Below are 19,040 nucleotides of genomic sequence, written 5' to 3'. Positions count from 1 at the left end.
GACCAACCTTGTGACATTGTCGGCAAGGGTGATGTGCATGTCAAGATGAATGGCTCGTTATGGTTATTGAGGGACGTCAGACGCATTCTGGATTTGAGGAAGAATTTAATTTCTATAGGGCAATTGGCAAGTGAAGGATTTGTTACAGTATTCACCGGTAACACTTGGAAGGTCTCGAAGGGTTCAATGGTTGTTGCAAATGGCAAGAAAGATGGTACTCTCTACATGACTGTACATGGTTGTGAGTCGATTACCGTGGCACATGGCAAAGAGGATCCGAATGTTTGGCACCGCAGACTTGGTCACATGAGTGAGAAAGGAATGAAAATCCTTCACTCTTCTGGTAAACTCCCAAAGTTCTGATCATTTGAAATTGACTTCTGTGAGAACTGTGTATTTGGAAAGCAGAAGCGGATGAGTTTTCAGAGAATGGGTCAGACTCCGAAAGCTAGAAGGCTTGAGTTGATTCATACAGATGTCTGGGGGCCAGCTAATGTCTCTTCACTTGGTGAAAAGTCATATTTTGTGACTTTCATTGATGACCATACTAGGAAGGTGTGGGTCTATTTCTTGAGACACAAGTCAGAAGTATTTGAAGTGTTCAAGACTTGGAAGTCCATGGCTGAGAATGAGACAAGCTTGAAACTAAAGAAGCTGAGATCCAACAACGGTGGAGAGTATGAAGATTTAGGTTTTAAGAAGTATTGTGCTGACAATGGCATCAAGATGGAAAAGACTTTGCCAGGGACACCTCAACAGAATGGGGTTGCAGAGCAGATGAATAGAACACTGATAGAGAGAGTCAGGTGTATGCGTACACTAGCAGGCTTGCCCAAGCAGTTCTGGGCAGAAAGTGTTAGCACAGCTTACCTGATCAATAGAGGATCATCAGTACCTTTGGATTTTAAGATTCCAGAGAAAGTGTGGAGCGAGAAGGATGTGAACTTTTCCCATTTGAAGGTGTTTGGTTGTGTGTCATATGTCCACATTAGTGACCAAGCTAGAAGCAAGCTTGATGCTAAGTCACTAAAGTGCACCTTCATCGGCTATGGCAGCGATGATTTTGGGTATCGCTTTTGGGATGATCAAAATCGGAAAATCATTCGTAGTAGAGATGTTGTGTTTAATAAGAAGGTGATGTACAAGGACAGAGATGAAGCACAAACCAAGGAATCAGGTACAGAGAGCGGCACAGAGTATGTTGAGTTGGAAGACTTCGATGTAAGTCGTGGTATAGTGGGAGCCCCACAGTCAGAGGATGACAATAGTAGTGACTCAGAGAATAATGAGGATACTACGCCACCTAGTCCATCTCCACCTCGTGCCCCAAGGAAGACATCCATGCCACATATACCGAGTACGAGATATCCATCCTCCACCTATGTGAATTACTTGCTATTTACTGATGGTGGCGAGCCTCAATACTATGATGAAGCATTGGAGGCGAGTGATGCAAGCAAGTGGGAGCTTGCTATGTAAGATGAGATGAAGTCCTTCATCTCTAATGGCACGTGGGAGTTAGCCAAACTATCCATGGGCAAGAAGGCTCTACAGAACAAATGGTGTTTAAAGTCAAAGAGGAACATGATGGTTCCAAGAGATACAAAGCGAGGCTAGTAATCAAGGGTTTTCAGCAGAAAGCAGGCATTGACTTCACAGAGATATTCTCCCCAATGGTGAAACTTAATACTATTCGGTCAGTGTTGAGTATTGTTACAGCGGAAGATTTGTATCTTGAGCAGTTGGATATTAAAACTGCCTTCCTCCATGGTGACCTAGTTGAGAAAATTTACATGCAGCAACCGGAGGGTTTCATCAAGAAGGGTAAAGAGAATATGGTATGCAGGCTCAAAAAGAGCTTGTATGGTTTGAAACAATCCCCTAGGAAATGGCTACTATAAGTGCAACGCTGACCATTGTTGTTACTTCAAGAGGTTCGACTCCAGCTACGTCATCATATTGCTATATGTTGATGATATGTTAGTAGCAAGTTCTGATATATCAAAAATTGGGAGATTGAAAGAGAAGTTGGCAAGTGAGTTCTCTATGAAGGACTTGGGTGCAGCGAAACAGATTCTAGGGATGATGATCAGAAGAGATAGGCAAAAAGGTATTCTGGAGTTGTCTCAGGCTGAGTATATTGAGAAGGTATTGAAGAGGTTCAACATGGGTAGTGCGAAACTAGTTTGCACACCTTTGGCAGTCCACTTCAAGTTGTCCAAGGAACACTCTCCCAAGACTGTTGAGGAAAGAAACTTCATGGCTAAGGTACCATACGCCTCTGCCATTGGAAGTCTTATGTATGACATGGTTTGCACGTGTCCGGATATAGCCCAAGCAATAGGAGCTGTCAGTAGATTTATGTCTAATCCTGGCAAGCAACATTGGGAAGGCGTGAAATGGATATTGAGATATCTAAGAGGTACTACAGAGAAATGCCTATGTTATGGAAGGGGTGTTGTGAACCTGCAAGGGTATGTGGATGCCGATTTTGCAGGTGGGGTAGATCGCAGAAGAAGCACTACTGGTTATGTCTTTACAATAGGTGTTACTGCAGTGAGTTGGATTTCTCAGTTACAGAAGATTGTTGCTTTATCTACCACAAAAGTAGAATATGTGACCATTACAGAGGCAAGCAAAGAGATGATTTGGTTACAGGGATTGATGGAAGAGCTTGGGATGAAGCAAGAGAGGAGTGTGTTACACAGTGACAGTCAGAGTGCTATACATCTTCCTAAGAATTCCGTCTTCCATTCTAGGACCAAGCACATTGGCCTCCGGTATCCTTTTATCCGATCGATGTTGGAGGATGAGGTTTTGGCACTTGAAAAGATCCAAAGGAGTGAGAATCCGGCGGATATGTTGACCAAGACCGTGCCTACTGAGAAACTGAAGTTGTGTTCAACTTCAGTGGGTCTTCTTGCTTGAAGACCATGATAGATGAGCCGAGTGTTTCATTAGTAAATTGGATTTGGATTGAGTTGTTACAATTGAGATGTGATGTGCATATAAAATCTCGAAGGTTCCAAGTGGGAGATTGTTAGGTTTGTGGAACCATCGAGCTTTGCTCCAGTGTCCAATGTCGCGGTCTCGATTTTTTCAGCTTGGAGAAGGGGGCGCAACCTGCGCTCTGGTTGGCTTTGGAGAAGGCACACCCTGCGCTCGACCATGCCTTGGTCAAGGGCTCAGGGCGCACCCCACGCTCATGCTCTCCGGAATTTTGCCAGCTTTACGAAATTTCAGCCCAAAGCCCATTTTCTCACCATTTTCTATGTGTACCTATATAAAGGAAATAGATTAGGGTTTTGAGACAACTTTGAGAGATTCATTTCTTGGGTATTGTGGGAGCTCTATTGAGCTAGGGTTTGAGTGAGGGCTCTTGTTCTTGATTCTTAATATCTCTTGTAAACTCTTCAATCTTTGTTATAAAGGAAACTCGGCTCTTGTGTGGATGTAGGTAACATTTACCGAACCACCTTAAATTTTTGTGTCTCTTTGCATTATTTACTTTCATATTTATTGTTTGTTATGATTGTGATGATAAATTAGTGGCTTTGCATATTGAGTTTGTTGTGATAACTACCAAAAGATTTGGGTGGGTGATTTTCTTGGTGTGATCTTCAAGTTGAAATTATTTGGGATAGAAAATAGCTAGATTGAGGTGTGACTTTCTAGTGAAATCTACCAGCATTATTAACATTCTGCATCACAACAATATATGCAGCCTGCAACATTTTTAGTTTCAACACACACTATGGAATGTTAGATTGAATACATTGACAACATAGGTCTATCAGCAATTCAAATGCATTGACCTCTCTCGTGTCAGGAGGCAGAAGCGGTGTATTTCTATCATCCAGAAAAGTATGAAATCGTTCAATTGCTTCGCTTTGTGTGCTAACATGCCTAAAAGCAACAAGAGCATCCAAGTGGCTCTCACTTTGTTGTGGCTCCCAGCCTAATTTCCTGTAGAGAATCTCCAAAAGAAGAATAACTTGATATGAAAATAATAATATATCGTTTCAAGTAGGTTATGAAAGGATCAAGTGCTTTGGTTCGCAACTACAATATTTCAACTTTTTATAATTGAAAGCGAACTTACATTAGTTGACTCATCCATAGTACAAAATATCAGGATATGGCAAAATATCGATCCATGATTTATAGATAGATATCATGGATATATCCCTCTCTTTAAGGATATTTGACATTGTTTCATATGTAAATATCGTAGATATATCTAAAATATCGATAAATATCATAGATATTGTGGATATTTCTTGATATATCATGATATATAATTTATATTTATTTGAAATATAATGGTAAATATTAAATAAAATTATTACATATACAAAATATCGCCAAATATCTATAAATATCGCAATATATTCTAAAATATTGATAATATCGTTAAAATATTGTCGATATTTGCAGCTGTAAATATCTCTAAGTATATCGCAATATTTACTTATCCTTTACTAAAATCTCAATATATATCGTGATATATCGCAATATATCGGGATATTTTGTACTGTAGACTCATCTATCATGATTTCCCATAAAACTTTTTTTTTTCTTAACTTCACCGTTTGACGCTTTGAATCTTTTCATGTAGGAAAATTGGAGAAAACATGGATACATAAGAGTAAATCCACAGAGTTTTTTTGTACTTTGTTCAACAAAGCAGATGTCACTTTCTCAAGTTAAAGAGAGTTCAAGAGGGGAGAATGTTATATTTGCATTCTGTCCTAGCTCTGGAGACATTTAAGGAGGACCAAGCAGGCCATTGTTAGCGGCCTCTTGAAAACTTTCCGGTAAGAAGGGTTAAGGGTACACATGAGACAAAATTCATTTTAGGCTAAAGATCAGGAACTGTTAACAAGTTCGAAAATAAATGGTTTAATGTAAAATCACATCAGTTTTGCAGGTAAAAATAAAAGAATAGTTATTAAATCCGTATAAGACGTACCATCAGGCGTTTGATCTTCTATGTAATCAAACAAGCCAACAACAACGGCAACTAAATAAGTTGACATAATTGGTGATTCTTGAAAAGAAACCGTCCTGAGATGTTGATCACAGTGATCTTCTATTACTGGCATATTCGACAATGCAATCAGTTCGGTCGGCAACTGCACTGTAATTTTGAAAATGCCCTGAAATATGTTGGCAAATTTATAAGTAATAGTGTAATAGTTAAAACTTACAACTGATATACATGTACAAAGAAGAAATGAATTTTTGTTGCAAGTAGAAAACAATGAAGTTTTCATTTCTTTCCCTTTTATAATTATATTTGCAGTTTGCTAAGCTTTTAAATGGAAATTGAACAAGTTCCTGATCATGAATATCTACCTAATATAAACTTATCAAGCGAAAATGTTGCTGTTGTGTTTCTCTGTGCAATGTGAAACTAACTCTTGATGCATTGATGCCCAATACTAGACTACATTTGCCGCTCTTACAAATAAATTCAAAATTAAATCGTCCAGGTCTAGTTTTGTTGCTTCGAAGTTCGAACTGTCTTTGCATAAGTTACAATCTTGTTAATGAAACCATTCATGTCTCTTCCTTTATGTGATTTTTCCCTTGAATGGAATAGGAATTAAATTTTTTGTTCGCCATCTTCGAGGAGAACCACATAATTCCCTTTGGCAATCTTTCTTTCTCCAAAAAAGTCATCAATGAAATTCCTCGCGTAGTCTCTCTTCTAGTATATGCCCTCCATTGTTTTGTAGTATTAATGTTTTAACAAATGCTTTTCATCCTCCCAATTCTTGGTTCTGTATTTTATTACTAAGTTTAAGATTATGCAAACTTCAACTAGAAGAACAAAAGAAACAGCAAGATGGATCAACACTCCGAGCAATGCAGATACATACACTTATATCAAGTAAAACGTCAATAACAAGTTGACATCAAACACAGATACATATTACACATATCACATATTACATCTTGCATTTTATCTGAGTCTTGTTAGTGCAACAGAATCTTTGATGGTGTAGGCAGTAGTAAACAAGACACAAAGGACGCGATGCAACTGTTGAAAAGGACTTGATGTATTAGTCAAAAAGGGGGAGAATGTACAAAGGTTTGGTATACAAGTCCTTGCTTAGAGCTTGCTCAATTCAAGTCACCATCAGGTAGTCGTATTTATAGGCTGCCTTGAATTTTCTAGACACACACAACTGACTTAACTTGTGGTGTGTGATTACAACTTACAAGAATTATCTTATCTAGAGACACCTAGTGCACTAGATATTCTACATTAGATTATGCAAAGAAATTAAATAAAAAAAAATACTTTAATCAGTTTAATGTAAAACCAAAGACTGCCAAATGCCCAAATGGGTCATACGTGGTATAGTGGTGAAAAAAATTGTGGTGATCCTTTATTCATCCGGAAGAAAAACCGCATCATTATATTATCCAATCAATGAAGAAATCAGTCGACGTAAATGGAAGAGACATTAATGTTTTCATTGGCGAGATCCTAATTAAGAGTAAGAAATTGGGCTCTAGACACTTTGTGTTTTTTGTCCAGAGAAAGACCAATATTTTCTTTTGATTCTATTCCAATTTTAGCAACACCTCACTTTTTGGGTATATTAACTGTTTTTAATCTAGAAATTGGGCTCTAGACACTTTCTTTAGTGTGTTTTTTGTCTAGAGAAAGACTAATATTATCTTTTGATTCTACTCCAATTTTAAACAACATGTCACTTTTTAGGTGTATTAACTGTTTTTAAAACTTCTTATTTCTCTTTTTTATCCTTTCATTTGTAACTGCCAATTTTTTTTACAAATAAATAATACGAAAATCTAATGTGCACAGACTGTAGGTGTGTGTGTCAATCGAGGTCACTCATCAGGCAAGGGTGCGTGTGTATTGCTCCAAGATGTACTGCAATCAAATAATACAATTGTCTTATAAAAAAAACCATTTGTCATTTCATAATTTCACAATTTGAATTACATCAAACAAAGCTTAAATATGTTATTCAAAATTATCAGAGATGCATTTTAAATTGTTAAAGCTGTATTGAAATTAGTTGTAATCAACATACATTTTTTCTGTTTTTGAAGTTGATGTTTTCCACATTGTTTTGGTCTTTCTAGAAATTCATCTCATTTTTAATTGGGATTTTGTAGTTGTAGATTTTGGATGAATTTTAGTTATTTTGATTAACTCACACTCTTTTGATAACTGATTTAGTTTGTAGCTTTTTTTTTTTGTTGGCTTCTTTAGTTGGGACTAATAAAAGAGGTCAAAATTGTAAACGTCAGTATGAAATTTGAGACATATGTCAAATTTCAGTTCTTATGGAGGAAAAACAAAAAAAAAGTTTGTTATTTCCTCTGAACTTAAGAAAACTAGATTTGGACTATTTAGGGGTCGTTTGTTTTTCTGAGCCTATGAATGCTGAATGCTGAATGGCTCATTCTCTGAATGTTAAATCTTTGATTCTTTGAATTCTAAAAATATGTTTGTTTTTGTTAGAATAACTCGGCTCTCAAAATTTGAATATAAATCATTAGGACAATTTTACTCATGCTATCTATTTTAAACACTAACTTGATTTCTTGTTAAACAAAATATATATTATATTTGAGGAGAAGAGATGGATTATCGAAAAAAATAAATGATAAATAAATTTATTTAAAATATGTTTTCACAAATATATTTTAACGGTTTATTTTCATATTTTGTTTATTTTCAGAATATATATATGTAATTCTATTTTTAACAAAGTGGATATCATTCACCCAAAAAAATGAAAAAACCCGTGACGCCAACATCAAATTTTGAAGAACTTATTTTGAAGCCATAAAAGTCAAGGTAGGAAAGTAGATGGGTTCTTAAGATTGGGTTCTTAAGAAAGGGCAAGAAGGGACTTCTTGTTTCAAGTATTAGAATTCAGCATTCAGAAGAAATTTTGGTGCTGAATGTTGAATGCTAAAAGTACCACTGAATGCTTAAACTACTTAAAAAAAACAAACAAATTTTGAGCCTCTGAATGCTTAAAACTTAAGTTTAAGAGGTTCTGAATGCTGAATTCAAAAAAAACAAACAACCCCTTAGTTTCCAAATTAATTTTAGCAGCATAGGTAGTCTATTTCATTGTAAGTGAAGTGGGAGTTTGGGAGATAGATAAAATGATTAATGGCCGACGAGGATTTCAAATGAGAAAGTCGAGAAATGCAGGGTATCCTCACCAAATCACCAATAATGCTCCATATTATAGATGTAATTTCAATGCACATAAAAAAATGATATCAAATCATCAAAGTGAAAAACCTTAGCAGAGGGCTCATCCCAACAGGGAAAGCACCGCCCTGCAAACTGCGCCACAGCCATGTTTTTCTTCTCTCCATTATGTTCACTAGCATAAGTGCACGTGACTCGCACGTGGCAAAGACCCACCCATTGCCAAAAAGTTCGTATCACATTACCGCTGAAAGACCTACCAGATTATCAAAAATAAAAAGTAAAAAATGGAAGACCTGCCAAAGCAAATCTACCCTAACGCAGGAAGTGCAAAAGATGTTCTTTTTTTATTGGCAGTGCGAAAGATGTTGACATCCTATTTTAATAATTAAACAAACTAAACAGAAATTAATACACAATTGTTTGTGTTGCATGTGACGACAATCAATGATTTAATGACATTTATTTACATTCGGAGTTGTATACATACAAATAATGAAAATCCATAAACTCGTAATGACTCTTTAGTTACCTAGATGTATATACAATTTTACAATTTATAAAAGATATATTTGAGAGCAGATTTCCAAGTCTCAACACACAATGAAACATTCAATACAAAAGCAGTGTAATCTCCTACATTGTGACCATGTCTTTGCAACTGTCCCATACTTGTAACACAATTACTATGAATTAGTTGGATTACAAAGTAAGATAACCATTATTATTTACTGACACAGCTACAAAAGTGTGCGTGTTAGTGTGATTATCAACTCTATATCCAATCACAGCATTACAAATCAAGTCACAGCAATTCCTATTTCACTCCATAGCTCAAAGTATTAGAAAACCTTAATCTTTGTTTCATCACAGATGTGGACAAAGTTACTGATGGATCAAATCCATAAAGAGTTGATTGTTTAATTAGGATTATTTAATTGAATAAAGCTGGAGGTCCTTAATGCCAGAAGTGAATTGTTATTAACACTTCAGCTAAAAATGTTTCATGTACAGGTTTGTGCCTCTATACTATTATTTGGCGATTGTCAATGCACCCTTCGGCAAATAACTATTTGGACAATTTGGTACAAACTATACAATCCAATTCCAACATTGCCATTCGCACTACCTTACCTAACTAAATGAATACAGATGCAACATATTTGAGGGATGCACGTATTCATATTATCAACTTAAAATAGAGATGCAAAAGTCTTAAAAAGTTCTGATGCTTCTCCAGTGAACAAAACAGAGAAGTGCAAAACATCATATAGATCTACAGATGTATAATATCATATACAGAGTAGTCAGTAAAAAACACATAATAGAAAGCTTAATGTCATGTAGATATATACAGATGCAAAATAACCAAATATTTGATCGAAACATGTCTTTGATATAACAGCAAAGTTCCTCGTTGAATACAGTAGATGTCATCACTGGCAAAGCAAGAATAGAATTGTGTATCAATGTATATATTATAGATAACAAAACTTCATAGTAAAGTTATTTAAATTGTAAGAAAATTGCACTTACACTTTTATACAGAAGTGGTGCATTTTGACTTGTTGATGTACTCGATTGCTAGTATGTCATATGCAGTTGCTGCTTCCTCTTGAGTAGCTATAAGAAACAAAAAGTTTTTTTTTAGGTTGGTAATTTGACGGAGTTAAAGTGAAATTCATAAATAATTCAAGTCCTGAAGTGAAATTGGAATCAAGTGAAGACAAAATCTACAAAGGACCCAAATGAACAATAGGCAAACAAACATCAGAAATTCAATTTTTAAATTGACAGAAAAAATCACAACTCTTCGCATTATCAAGAACACATTACCCAGTCAAACCTCAAAAAAGGAACAAAAATAGAGTCCAAAGTACTCATATACTAAAATTAATAGCCACCATAATATGTTCTAAATGCTAAGTGAGGGAAGAAGGAAAAGCTACCGTTGATCAATCCCTATTGCCTGATGCTTCACTTAAATGGTTAGCAAATTAAAAAGGCTCTGGACAAAACACTTCCATCTGCAGCGAAAAATTACCATCAGGTTTATTCAAATTTATGGTATGGTGTTAGTTCTAGTAATAGTCCCTCATGCCCACGTCCCAAACAGATATGCAGAAGCTACCAATTTATTATACTCGTCTATACTCTGCTCTTGAAAATCTTAGCTACCGATCTATAAAACAGATATGTAGAAGCTATATTTTTCACATGCAACATTAGCTTACATTAGTGAAAAAAATAGGTAAAAACTTACATATTATAAATTTTTTAAGTCAAAAACATATGTAGACAATGGTACTAAATCCAGATCAAAGAACCAATCTTAATAAATGGATACTGAACAAAGATAACAAAAGACTCTTTACAAAAGAAGACACTTACGAACCTTCAATCGACTTGGATATAGGATAGTAAAATGATTAGGCAACAACATCAAGGAACACATATTTTATAATCAAAATAGCAAAGCAATTAAATTAGATATAAGCTAAACTTTGTAGGCGGAATAGAAGGTGTATCAAGTATGACATTGTTAAAGGCATATAGTACCAAAAAATTCTATTTACAGGATATGATTATAACCCTTTTCTTATCAAAAAAAAAAGGGGAGAAACAGAAGAATATAAAGCCACAAACCTCTTTTGGCTCTTTACATTCTTTTGTGCCAATATTGCTACTTGTCAAAAGTATTTGTTGCGTGTCAAAAGTCTATAACACATGAGAGGAGTTGTTAGTAATAATATATATATAGTTAAGAAGGATGAGATAAAGAAAAGGTAGAAGGAAATTATTAGAAAGAAGGAAATTTACCAGTGAAGAAAAACAAAAAAGAACCTGCTGTACTGATGAAGCACATTGTTATGTAGTGGTGGAGCGGAGGAGTTCAGTGTATACAACGTTCCTAGTATGAACTCCTGTGAAACCACGCAATGCTCCATTATTTACCAAGATCTTTGTCGTATTCCTGGATACACCTCTAGACATTGCAACATATAGTTGTCCATGAGTGAAGACATGATTCGGTAAGTATATACCAACAGTTGGTATAGTCTGTCCTTGAGACTTGTTGATGGTAAGTGCAAAGCTCAGACGAACTGGAAACTGTTTCCTTGTCATGACAAAAGAGAGCTTAATGTCAGCAGATGACATCATTGGTATACACAGTACGAAAACAGGTTTACCACAGAAACTTCTAGTTACTATTTCTGCATAGATAAATTTTCTAAAAAACCCGCGGCAGAGCATTCTTGTTCCATTGCATAATCCATAACTTGGGTTAATGTTCCTCTGCAATATAATTGGTGATCCTAGTTTTAGATTGAGTTTGTGTGGAGGCAATCCTCCTGGACAGATGGAGTTGATGTATTCCATTGGATACAATTGACGGGAATCGTTCTCAACAAAGTCGAAAGAGTAGCTTGTAATTTTTTATTTTTTTTTCGATAAACATTTTTTTTATGAAGTTGTCTTCCTTTCAACTCTAGTTTGAAAGGACCTGACCATGTTATAAATTAAATATCCAAATGCAACTCCTCCGAACTCAAACAAATCCAAGCATCTATAATGAAATCAAACACCCTTAACAAACTTGCTATCCTCACCAAACTCATCCACAATTTCACTCTCACCTCCACCACATTATAATGGACTATTCCCAAAACTTGTATGATCAAAATCCCTAACCGGATATTGTTCTCTATAGATCCATAGCTGCTGGTTTTGCAAAAACCGACACCCCAACACGCGCATTTGCGCTCTTCATTAGAATTCTCTACATGGGACTGTATCATTATGACTACTTATTCCCATCTCTTCAAAGCAAGGAGCTCTAGTTCAGATTCAAAAGTAGGCATGTCTTCTACATGTAAAGCCACCCGTGCTTCAATCCTATCACCATTCTTTGTATCCATAACCACAAAAAAATTCTCATTAAGCAGACTAAGAGGACTTACTTATATGGGATTTCCCCACTCAAAAAATCCACGTACTTCATAGTAAGGGCACCTACACCAAGCACTAAATGATAAGACCAATGGCTTTGTAGCACAGTATGCACCAAGCTGTCATCTAAAACAATTAGGAAAAAAGGCTCCATTACCATGTTGTGCTTTCTTTATATATTTTGCTTCAATCTTCTTGATAGACTCCTTCAGACATCGCAACTCTACGGTCACAATGAGATAACCAAAAGAATGTTGAGACAATGGTGGACTTATCAATAACTAATTTTATTGTCGGTCCAGGTCGTGACTTAGCCAAGTTAGTTATACATCGCAGTAGGAGTGCCATTACTGCCTCCATACACATACGTTGGGCTTACCATGTATAACTCACTGGTAGATTCGATTTTAAAAGTAGCTAAGCCAACGCATCAAACACAAAACTCTTACTGACAACTTCTTGATTGCACTTCCAGTGAGGTGCCCATATAGAGCATTTCTCTAAGGGGGAAGAGTGACTCCGATCGAATTCAACATAGGAGACACAATGGTTTTATCGTACACATGACAATTATATTGGTTGCTCGATCATGTGTTGATTACAGAATTAAGACTTGCTACATTAGCAACTTAACCTTATATGAAATAGACAATTAAACACTGCACTAACCATTCCACCATATAGTCAAATGTGGTAACTTGAACAACAAACAGCTCTAGGCCAATTCAATACAGTGGCCAATTGGAAGCAATTGGTTTAGTTCATCGACTTTTGGAGTACTAAGATTTAATTATGCTCGCACTCATTAACATGCATCCCTCTATCTCATTGTTCCATACTCGACAAAAAATTTAGTCTTGCTATAATTAAAAAACGATATAAAGAACGATGCTGAAGAAAAACCTTCAAATAAAGAATTACAACCAACAATATTTAAAAGTAATAAAATCTTAGTAGATTGGAAATGAAACAATGAAAGAAATAGGGTATCATGAACAAATAAAATTTGGGACAAAAAACTAAAACAAATAAAAAATATTACCTGTTGATTTGAAGGAGTGAATCTGAAAATTGAAGAAGCATAAACCTTAGGTGTGGTGTCATGAATATGAAAACTAATTAATCAAGTGGAACCCATAAAAGTGCTACAGTAACAACGCGACACAATCCTGAAGCTTTTGCAAAACCAACTGCATGTTATTATAGAAATATATAGCAAAATCAGTTTGTAGTTTTTGCACTAAGGGCTCGTATATGAATACCACACTGTCATGTAGATAGAGTAGGCAAAAATATATAAAGGGTCAAGAAGATGATTAAAATCCAAAAAAAATTACCGGATTTTGTTTCTTTTTTGTTTCTCACATAAGCTCCAAAACATTTGTAGCTAATCAGAGAGAGTTTAAAGGAGTTTCTAGAGTCATCGGGTGCCTGGCATTCCTTAAAGACCTACATTAAGATCCATATTAGACAACTGAATGTACAATACAAAACAAAACGAAAGGAAAAAAAAAGTAGAGTATATCACATGCACGCAGCAAAGGAGACTACTTATGCCCCCCCCCCGGGTGAAAATAGAGGTATCTAATTCGGGAAAATAGGTTCAAAGCAGGATTACGCTCGCTTGCACTGAGTGGCAAAAGTGTATGCAATCACCATATGCATCGTAGCCCGCTTGCCCTTAATGGTAAATGTGAATTTTGTGGAGTTCCTTGCATTAACCATTAGTTGCATAAGATCAAAACTCAGAAAGTTGCTAAATCATTATAAACAACCGTTGTAATTAAGTCACAATGAAATTAAGTATCATAGAATGATGAATTAAATTCAGCATAAACTAACAACAGCTTGAAAGAAAGGAGATGGGACAATGAACTCGTATGCAATGTATGCCTATTTAGCTCCAAGAACATAAGTCCAAAATATATATATTCAAGATTGTCTCCATCCAGTCGCGCATAAGCATGATAGCATTGACAGGGTGCATAAGCGAGACATTACTCACATATATAGTATATGACGACCATAGCACCTAACAATGCTAATAAAAAGTATGGTAACATAGAGTCGATCACAATAATGGAAAAATCAGCAAAACTACTTGTCTCCACTACATAAATGTTATAGTGTAACACCACCGTACCAGTTGCTACAAAAGACCCTAAGCATTTCTTCATACACTCATATGCCTACATGAAATATATAATTATGACCAAGAAAAAAAACTTGGATTGTTGTGAGTATACCATGAACCACTAATATATCCTCGACTCAAAACTTGAATGTATACCATGAACACATGGAATACATTCATATGCCTACATGAAATATATAATTATGACCAAGAAAAAAAGCTAGTTAGTTAGCATTCTCATAAACAAAAAAATTCCCAAAAGAACTACATCATAGTCTCTTTTAAAATTTTCGTGTGTTTTTTATTTTATTATAATTAACTCCAACAAAACAAAAATATTGAGTTGACCTCTTTATAAATAATTTGAGTTGACTCGCCTATATATATATATATATATATATATATATATATATATATATTCAATAATAAAAACAAACATACATGTCGAAAAATATTTGAAGATGCGAATCGAAACTAACTCATATAGTTCATCTTTGCTGATTTTTTCCACCTTCATTCGCCTCCTCCGGCCTAGCGCATCGAATAGTTCCAATGCAAATTCTTTCAAATCTCTCATTCCTTCAAACACAAAAAAAAAAATGTCAACAAATAAACATACAAATAAATTAACTATTTAAATTTAACGGAAAAAATATATATTTTTTAAGAAAAATAAAAATTAACAAAAAATGAAAAACCAACCTATGCACTGAGCGAAATTGGATCGGTATAGAAACTCATCTTTCGAAAGCTTATCAAAATTGTTCTCAACATCATTCCAACCATTAGCACCATTACTTGAACTTGCATTACTACTAATAAATCTCAACCCCTTAAGTGCTTTTCGAGCACCGATCGAGTCTGTTAAACTCGGCTCATTGTCGTCTCAAAGCTCTAGCATTTAGCAGAGTCAAAATGGTGATCACCATTTTGGTTATGATTTAAAGAAGAAGAACATCTCGAAAGTGCTTTTCGCCTTGATTACTATGATTCCTTGAAAACTTCCTTTGAAATTCAGCTTTAAGTTCTTGCGAAAACTGCTTAGCTTTCGTGATAGCTTCTGCTTTGAGTTCTTGCGAAAAGTGTAGAAGTTTGCTTGATGAAGTTCTCTTCATTGTTGATAGCTTTGACGACATGGGTGTATCTGTGCCATTACCATCATGGTTGGTGGAAGTTGCTGGTTCAATGCTTCAAAAAAGTACAGTGTCGTCATCTTGTACGTCATCTGTATCAGATGTCCAACGAAGCTCGTGTGTGGTTAAATTCTTCATTGATGATGGAACTGAATGAAGTGACTGTGTGATTATATAGATGGGTTCTCTTCAAACATTATGGTGAATACAATTTATGAGCTTATATTTACCTTGATAAGCTACCAAAGAAAATTTTCTATATATCACCAAAGAATTTCACTAACCAATAATTATTGCAAGAATTAGAGGAAACTTAGGTATTAGCATAGATCTCGACTTTTTTCTTTTTTCTTTCGGTGGATTATTTAGTATGAAAGTGTTTTTAGTAGTTTCTGATGTTGCAATTAGTATATGGTTGATCAATATGACTTCATCCTTGCTGAACAGAGTTCCAATCTTCAGCCAAATTTCTTAAAAAAACACATCATAAAGAATTGTTCATACAATTATATTGGAATTTGAAGAGAGAAAAAAAATACCTCTTGTTGCCAGGGTACAACGGCACGTAATTGACCAGCACCCACCCCCACCTTCACTGCTCCTCAACAATCTCTTCGTCGAGCTTTGTTGAGCAATCAGTTGCTTCAGTTTTTTCTTGTTCGGGTACTCTTACAATATCCGCCTTTTAGTCACCCATCTTTTTCTCTGTTTCTATGCTCGATTAGCCGTGTTGTTGACCCCCTTTATTTTTTTGAGATGGGAGAGGTCTTCTAAGAAATTTTATGTGAGACGAAGAAGGGGTAAACATCGGTTTTAGGCTTATGTGCTAGTTCAAGAATGTGGGAGAGAATGGAAAAAAATAGGTTCTTATTCTTTGATTAGACTTTTCTATTTTTTAACCTCTTATTAAATAACGTAATTATTGCTAATTAAATGACATTAATAGTAATGTACAAATGAGAATGGCGTGGATTTGGTTTTCTAATATACTCCCACATGAAAAGACTGATTGGCCCTATTTAAAGGTGTCAAACAATTGTTTTATTTAAGGACAATATCGGTACTGAAAATTTATAAACACATAAAAAGACAAAGTAGTTCTCATTAATAAATAGCTAAGCATCTGATTTTATTATGCATCAAGGATATTATGCATCAGAAAAAGTCCCGGATGAATTTAAGAGGCCACGATCATTATAGGCTATGCTAGTAGTAGGGATAATTACTACATTCACATAAAAGCAAAATCACATCAATACTAAATGTTGTAGGACATAAAAAAAATATATAAATGATTTAAAAGAGTAGCAGTGTAGTACCTTCAATAGAAACCTTTCATTTGATCATTAAGTGTTCCATTAAAGCCAACCTTCAAACTCCCTTCGCCAACCGGAAGTTCATCATTAAATTCAAATATAGCAATCTCATCTTCTTCCACCATACTAACTTCCACCACTCCATACTGCTGAAAAAAAAAAAATAATAAAGACAATCATAAATCGATATATAACAACATTTGAACGTACCTTTAAAGAAGAAGAAGAGTAAACAACAGAAGAATGATCAAATGCAATGTCCGCAGCATTGAGAACAAGAAACTTGGTTTCAGAAATGATGTCAATAATAATCTCAACGGCTCCAGTAAATGTGCGTGCATTGAAGTCAGGTTTGAGTTTGAGATCATATCGTTTTGGGATTGCAAATTTCGGAAGTCTCGCTTGTCGTTTGAACTGCTCCTACTTTTTGTTCTCTTCCATCTTCTCGCTTTCTCTATGAGAAATGAATGGTTTCTGTTTATATAAAATAGTTTCCTACTTTCTACTTTCTAGTTTCAGTTTCGAGTACGTACTTGTATTTTTCCAGTTATGTTTAGTTCCACACTTCCACCAGCTTAGGCGACTTTCGGCCGGCCCAGAGTTTCATTTTTCTTTTTCTTGGGGCGTTTGGTTTTGCATTATTTTGGGGGCCCTGTGAAAAGGCTTAGACAACATTGGCCCTCTAGATAATTAGAAACGATTTCTTTGTTTCCACTTTCCAAAGAACAAGCGGTAAGGACAAATGTATGTCTTCTGCCTTGAGGTTTTTGCCTAACCTCTACACTATATGATAGCCGGGTATTTAGTAATTCCTCTCCACTGTTTAGTAGGTAATTTGTAATCTCCATACTTTCTCAATTTTGAAACACCTCCCTCACAAAAATTAGAACAAACTCTCTATTTATTAATAATTTAGAAAAGCCTCCCTAATATCACTTAAATTATATAATTAATCCCAATTTTATATAATTATTCTCAATTTCCATCGCTAATATTAGAACAAACCCTCTATTTATTAATAATTTAGAAAAGGGAACCTCCCTAATATCATTTAAATTATATAATTATTCCCAATTTCCCTCGCTAATATTAGAACAAGCTCTCTTTTATTAATAATTTAGAAAAATCTTTCTAATGTAACTTAAATAACATAATTATTCCCTATTAAAAAAAAATGAGCATTTCCTACATAATTACAATTACCAATTACAATTAGAATAAAAAAAAATCATGTTAACTATAGAACTCGAATGACGGGTTTTAAGACTTTAGAAAAAAAGAAAACCAATGCGCAGCATGGTGTGCATACTTGTACAAAATTATATAGATAACTCAAATACTTATTCTTCAATGCGCAACACTGTAAATGCGCTCAATGCGCGTCGATTTCGAATCTTTCGTCAAAACTGAATAAGGGTAAAAGCGGTAGATAAGTTATTTAACTGGCTACACCATTTTTTTTTTTTTTTTTTGCTAAAAGGGTGATTGATTAATTAAAAGAATAAAGATTACAAGATGAAAAAATAAGAAAGATATGAAGAATTCAAGTAGGGTATCCTCATCTGTGTACCCTGCTCAATACATTAAATCTTAGTTGATGAACCTAAAGTAGGTAGTATAATGATTCTCCAAATTTCTCATGAATGTAGGTCGAACATCCCACCATACCTCTTGTCCCATGAGTAGTGCTACTCCATGTCTGGAGTTGATAGTTGTGCCCCATGAGTAGTGCTGCCCCATTTAACTGGCTACACCAAGTTACCAAATCTCTACGTGTTTCGCTGATTTCTCTCCCGGCTTCCAAAGAAGAAAAAGAAAATTACTCTTCATTCTCAACCTTCATTGCCTCCTCCTTCACCTCAAAACTGATAGAATTGAAAATGAGTGTTTAAAAATTACTTGAAATCTGGATCGATAAGGTATGCATTTTTGTCTCAATTTCTTTAACCCTTCTATTGCTTCAATTCATTTCGAGTATTTTTGGATGTCGTCTTGCCGGTTGGATTTGGTTTTCAATCCCATTATTTGATTTCCTTAATCAGATTAATACTTTTAGAAAATGTAAGCTTGTTGCAACTAATAATGACCGTCATCCTTTAATCTTAACTTAGACGAATCCGCTCGGGTCTTTTTATGAGCATCAGAACCTGTTCAAAGACAACCCCAATGTCATTAAGCAGTTTGAGTCCATCTAGTTTAAAAGCACCAGCAGTTTAAGAAATTGACTCCAATTTTTTTTATTTAAAGTGGATTTGTCGGGAAAATAAATGAGAAAAAGGAAAAGGGAATAA

General features: G+C 35.1%; 1 protein-coding gene and 1 pseudogene across 1 annotated transcript in view; both read right to left on the bottom strand.

Annotated features, from left to right (window-relative positions):
* The window catches only part of LOC147496531 (aminopeptidase M1-like), a 37,175-nt gene extending 33,291 nt beyond the window's left edge, over nt 1–3,884 (bottom strand). Inside the window, exons 1-2 of the mRNA XM_086559529.1 lie at nt 3,816–3,884; nt 3,697–3,725 (exon numbers count right to left, since the gene is read on the bottom strand). Of these exons, the coding sequence (XP_086415655.1) occupies nt 3,697–3,707 (11 nt within the window). The 5' untranslated portion in view covers nt 3,708–3,725; nt 3,816–3,884. The remainder of the gene's footprint in view (nt 1–3,696; nt 3,726–3,815) is intronic.
* Nucleotides 3,885–4,861: 977 nt separating this feature from the next.
* On the bottom strand, nt 4,862–18,429 carry LOC147496530 (aminopeptidase M1-like; annotated as a pseudogene).
* Between the last annotated feature and the right edge of the window lie 611 nt (nt 18,430–19,040).

The sequence above is a fragment of the Coptis chinensis genome, chromosome 5 (genome assembly GCF_015680905.1).
Source record: "Coptis chinensis isolate HL-2020 chromosome 5, ASM1568090v1, whole genome shotgun sequence".
Lineage (NCBI taxonomy): Eukaryota > Viridiplantae > Streptophyta > Magnoliopsida > Ranunculales > Ranunculaceae > Coptis > Coptis chinensis.
This window is presented reverse-complemented; position numbering and strand designations above follow the sequence as displayed.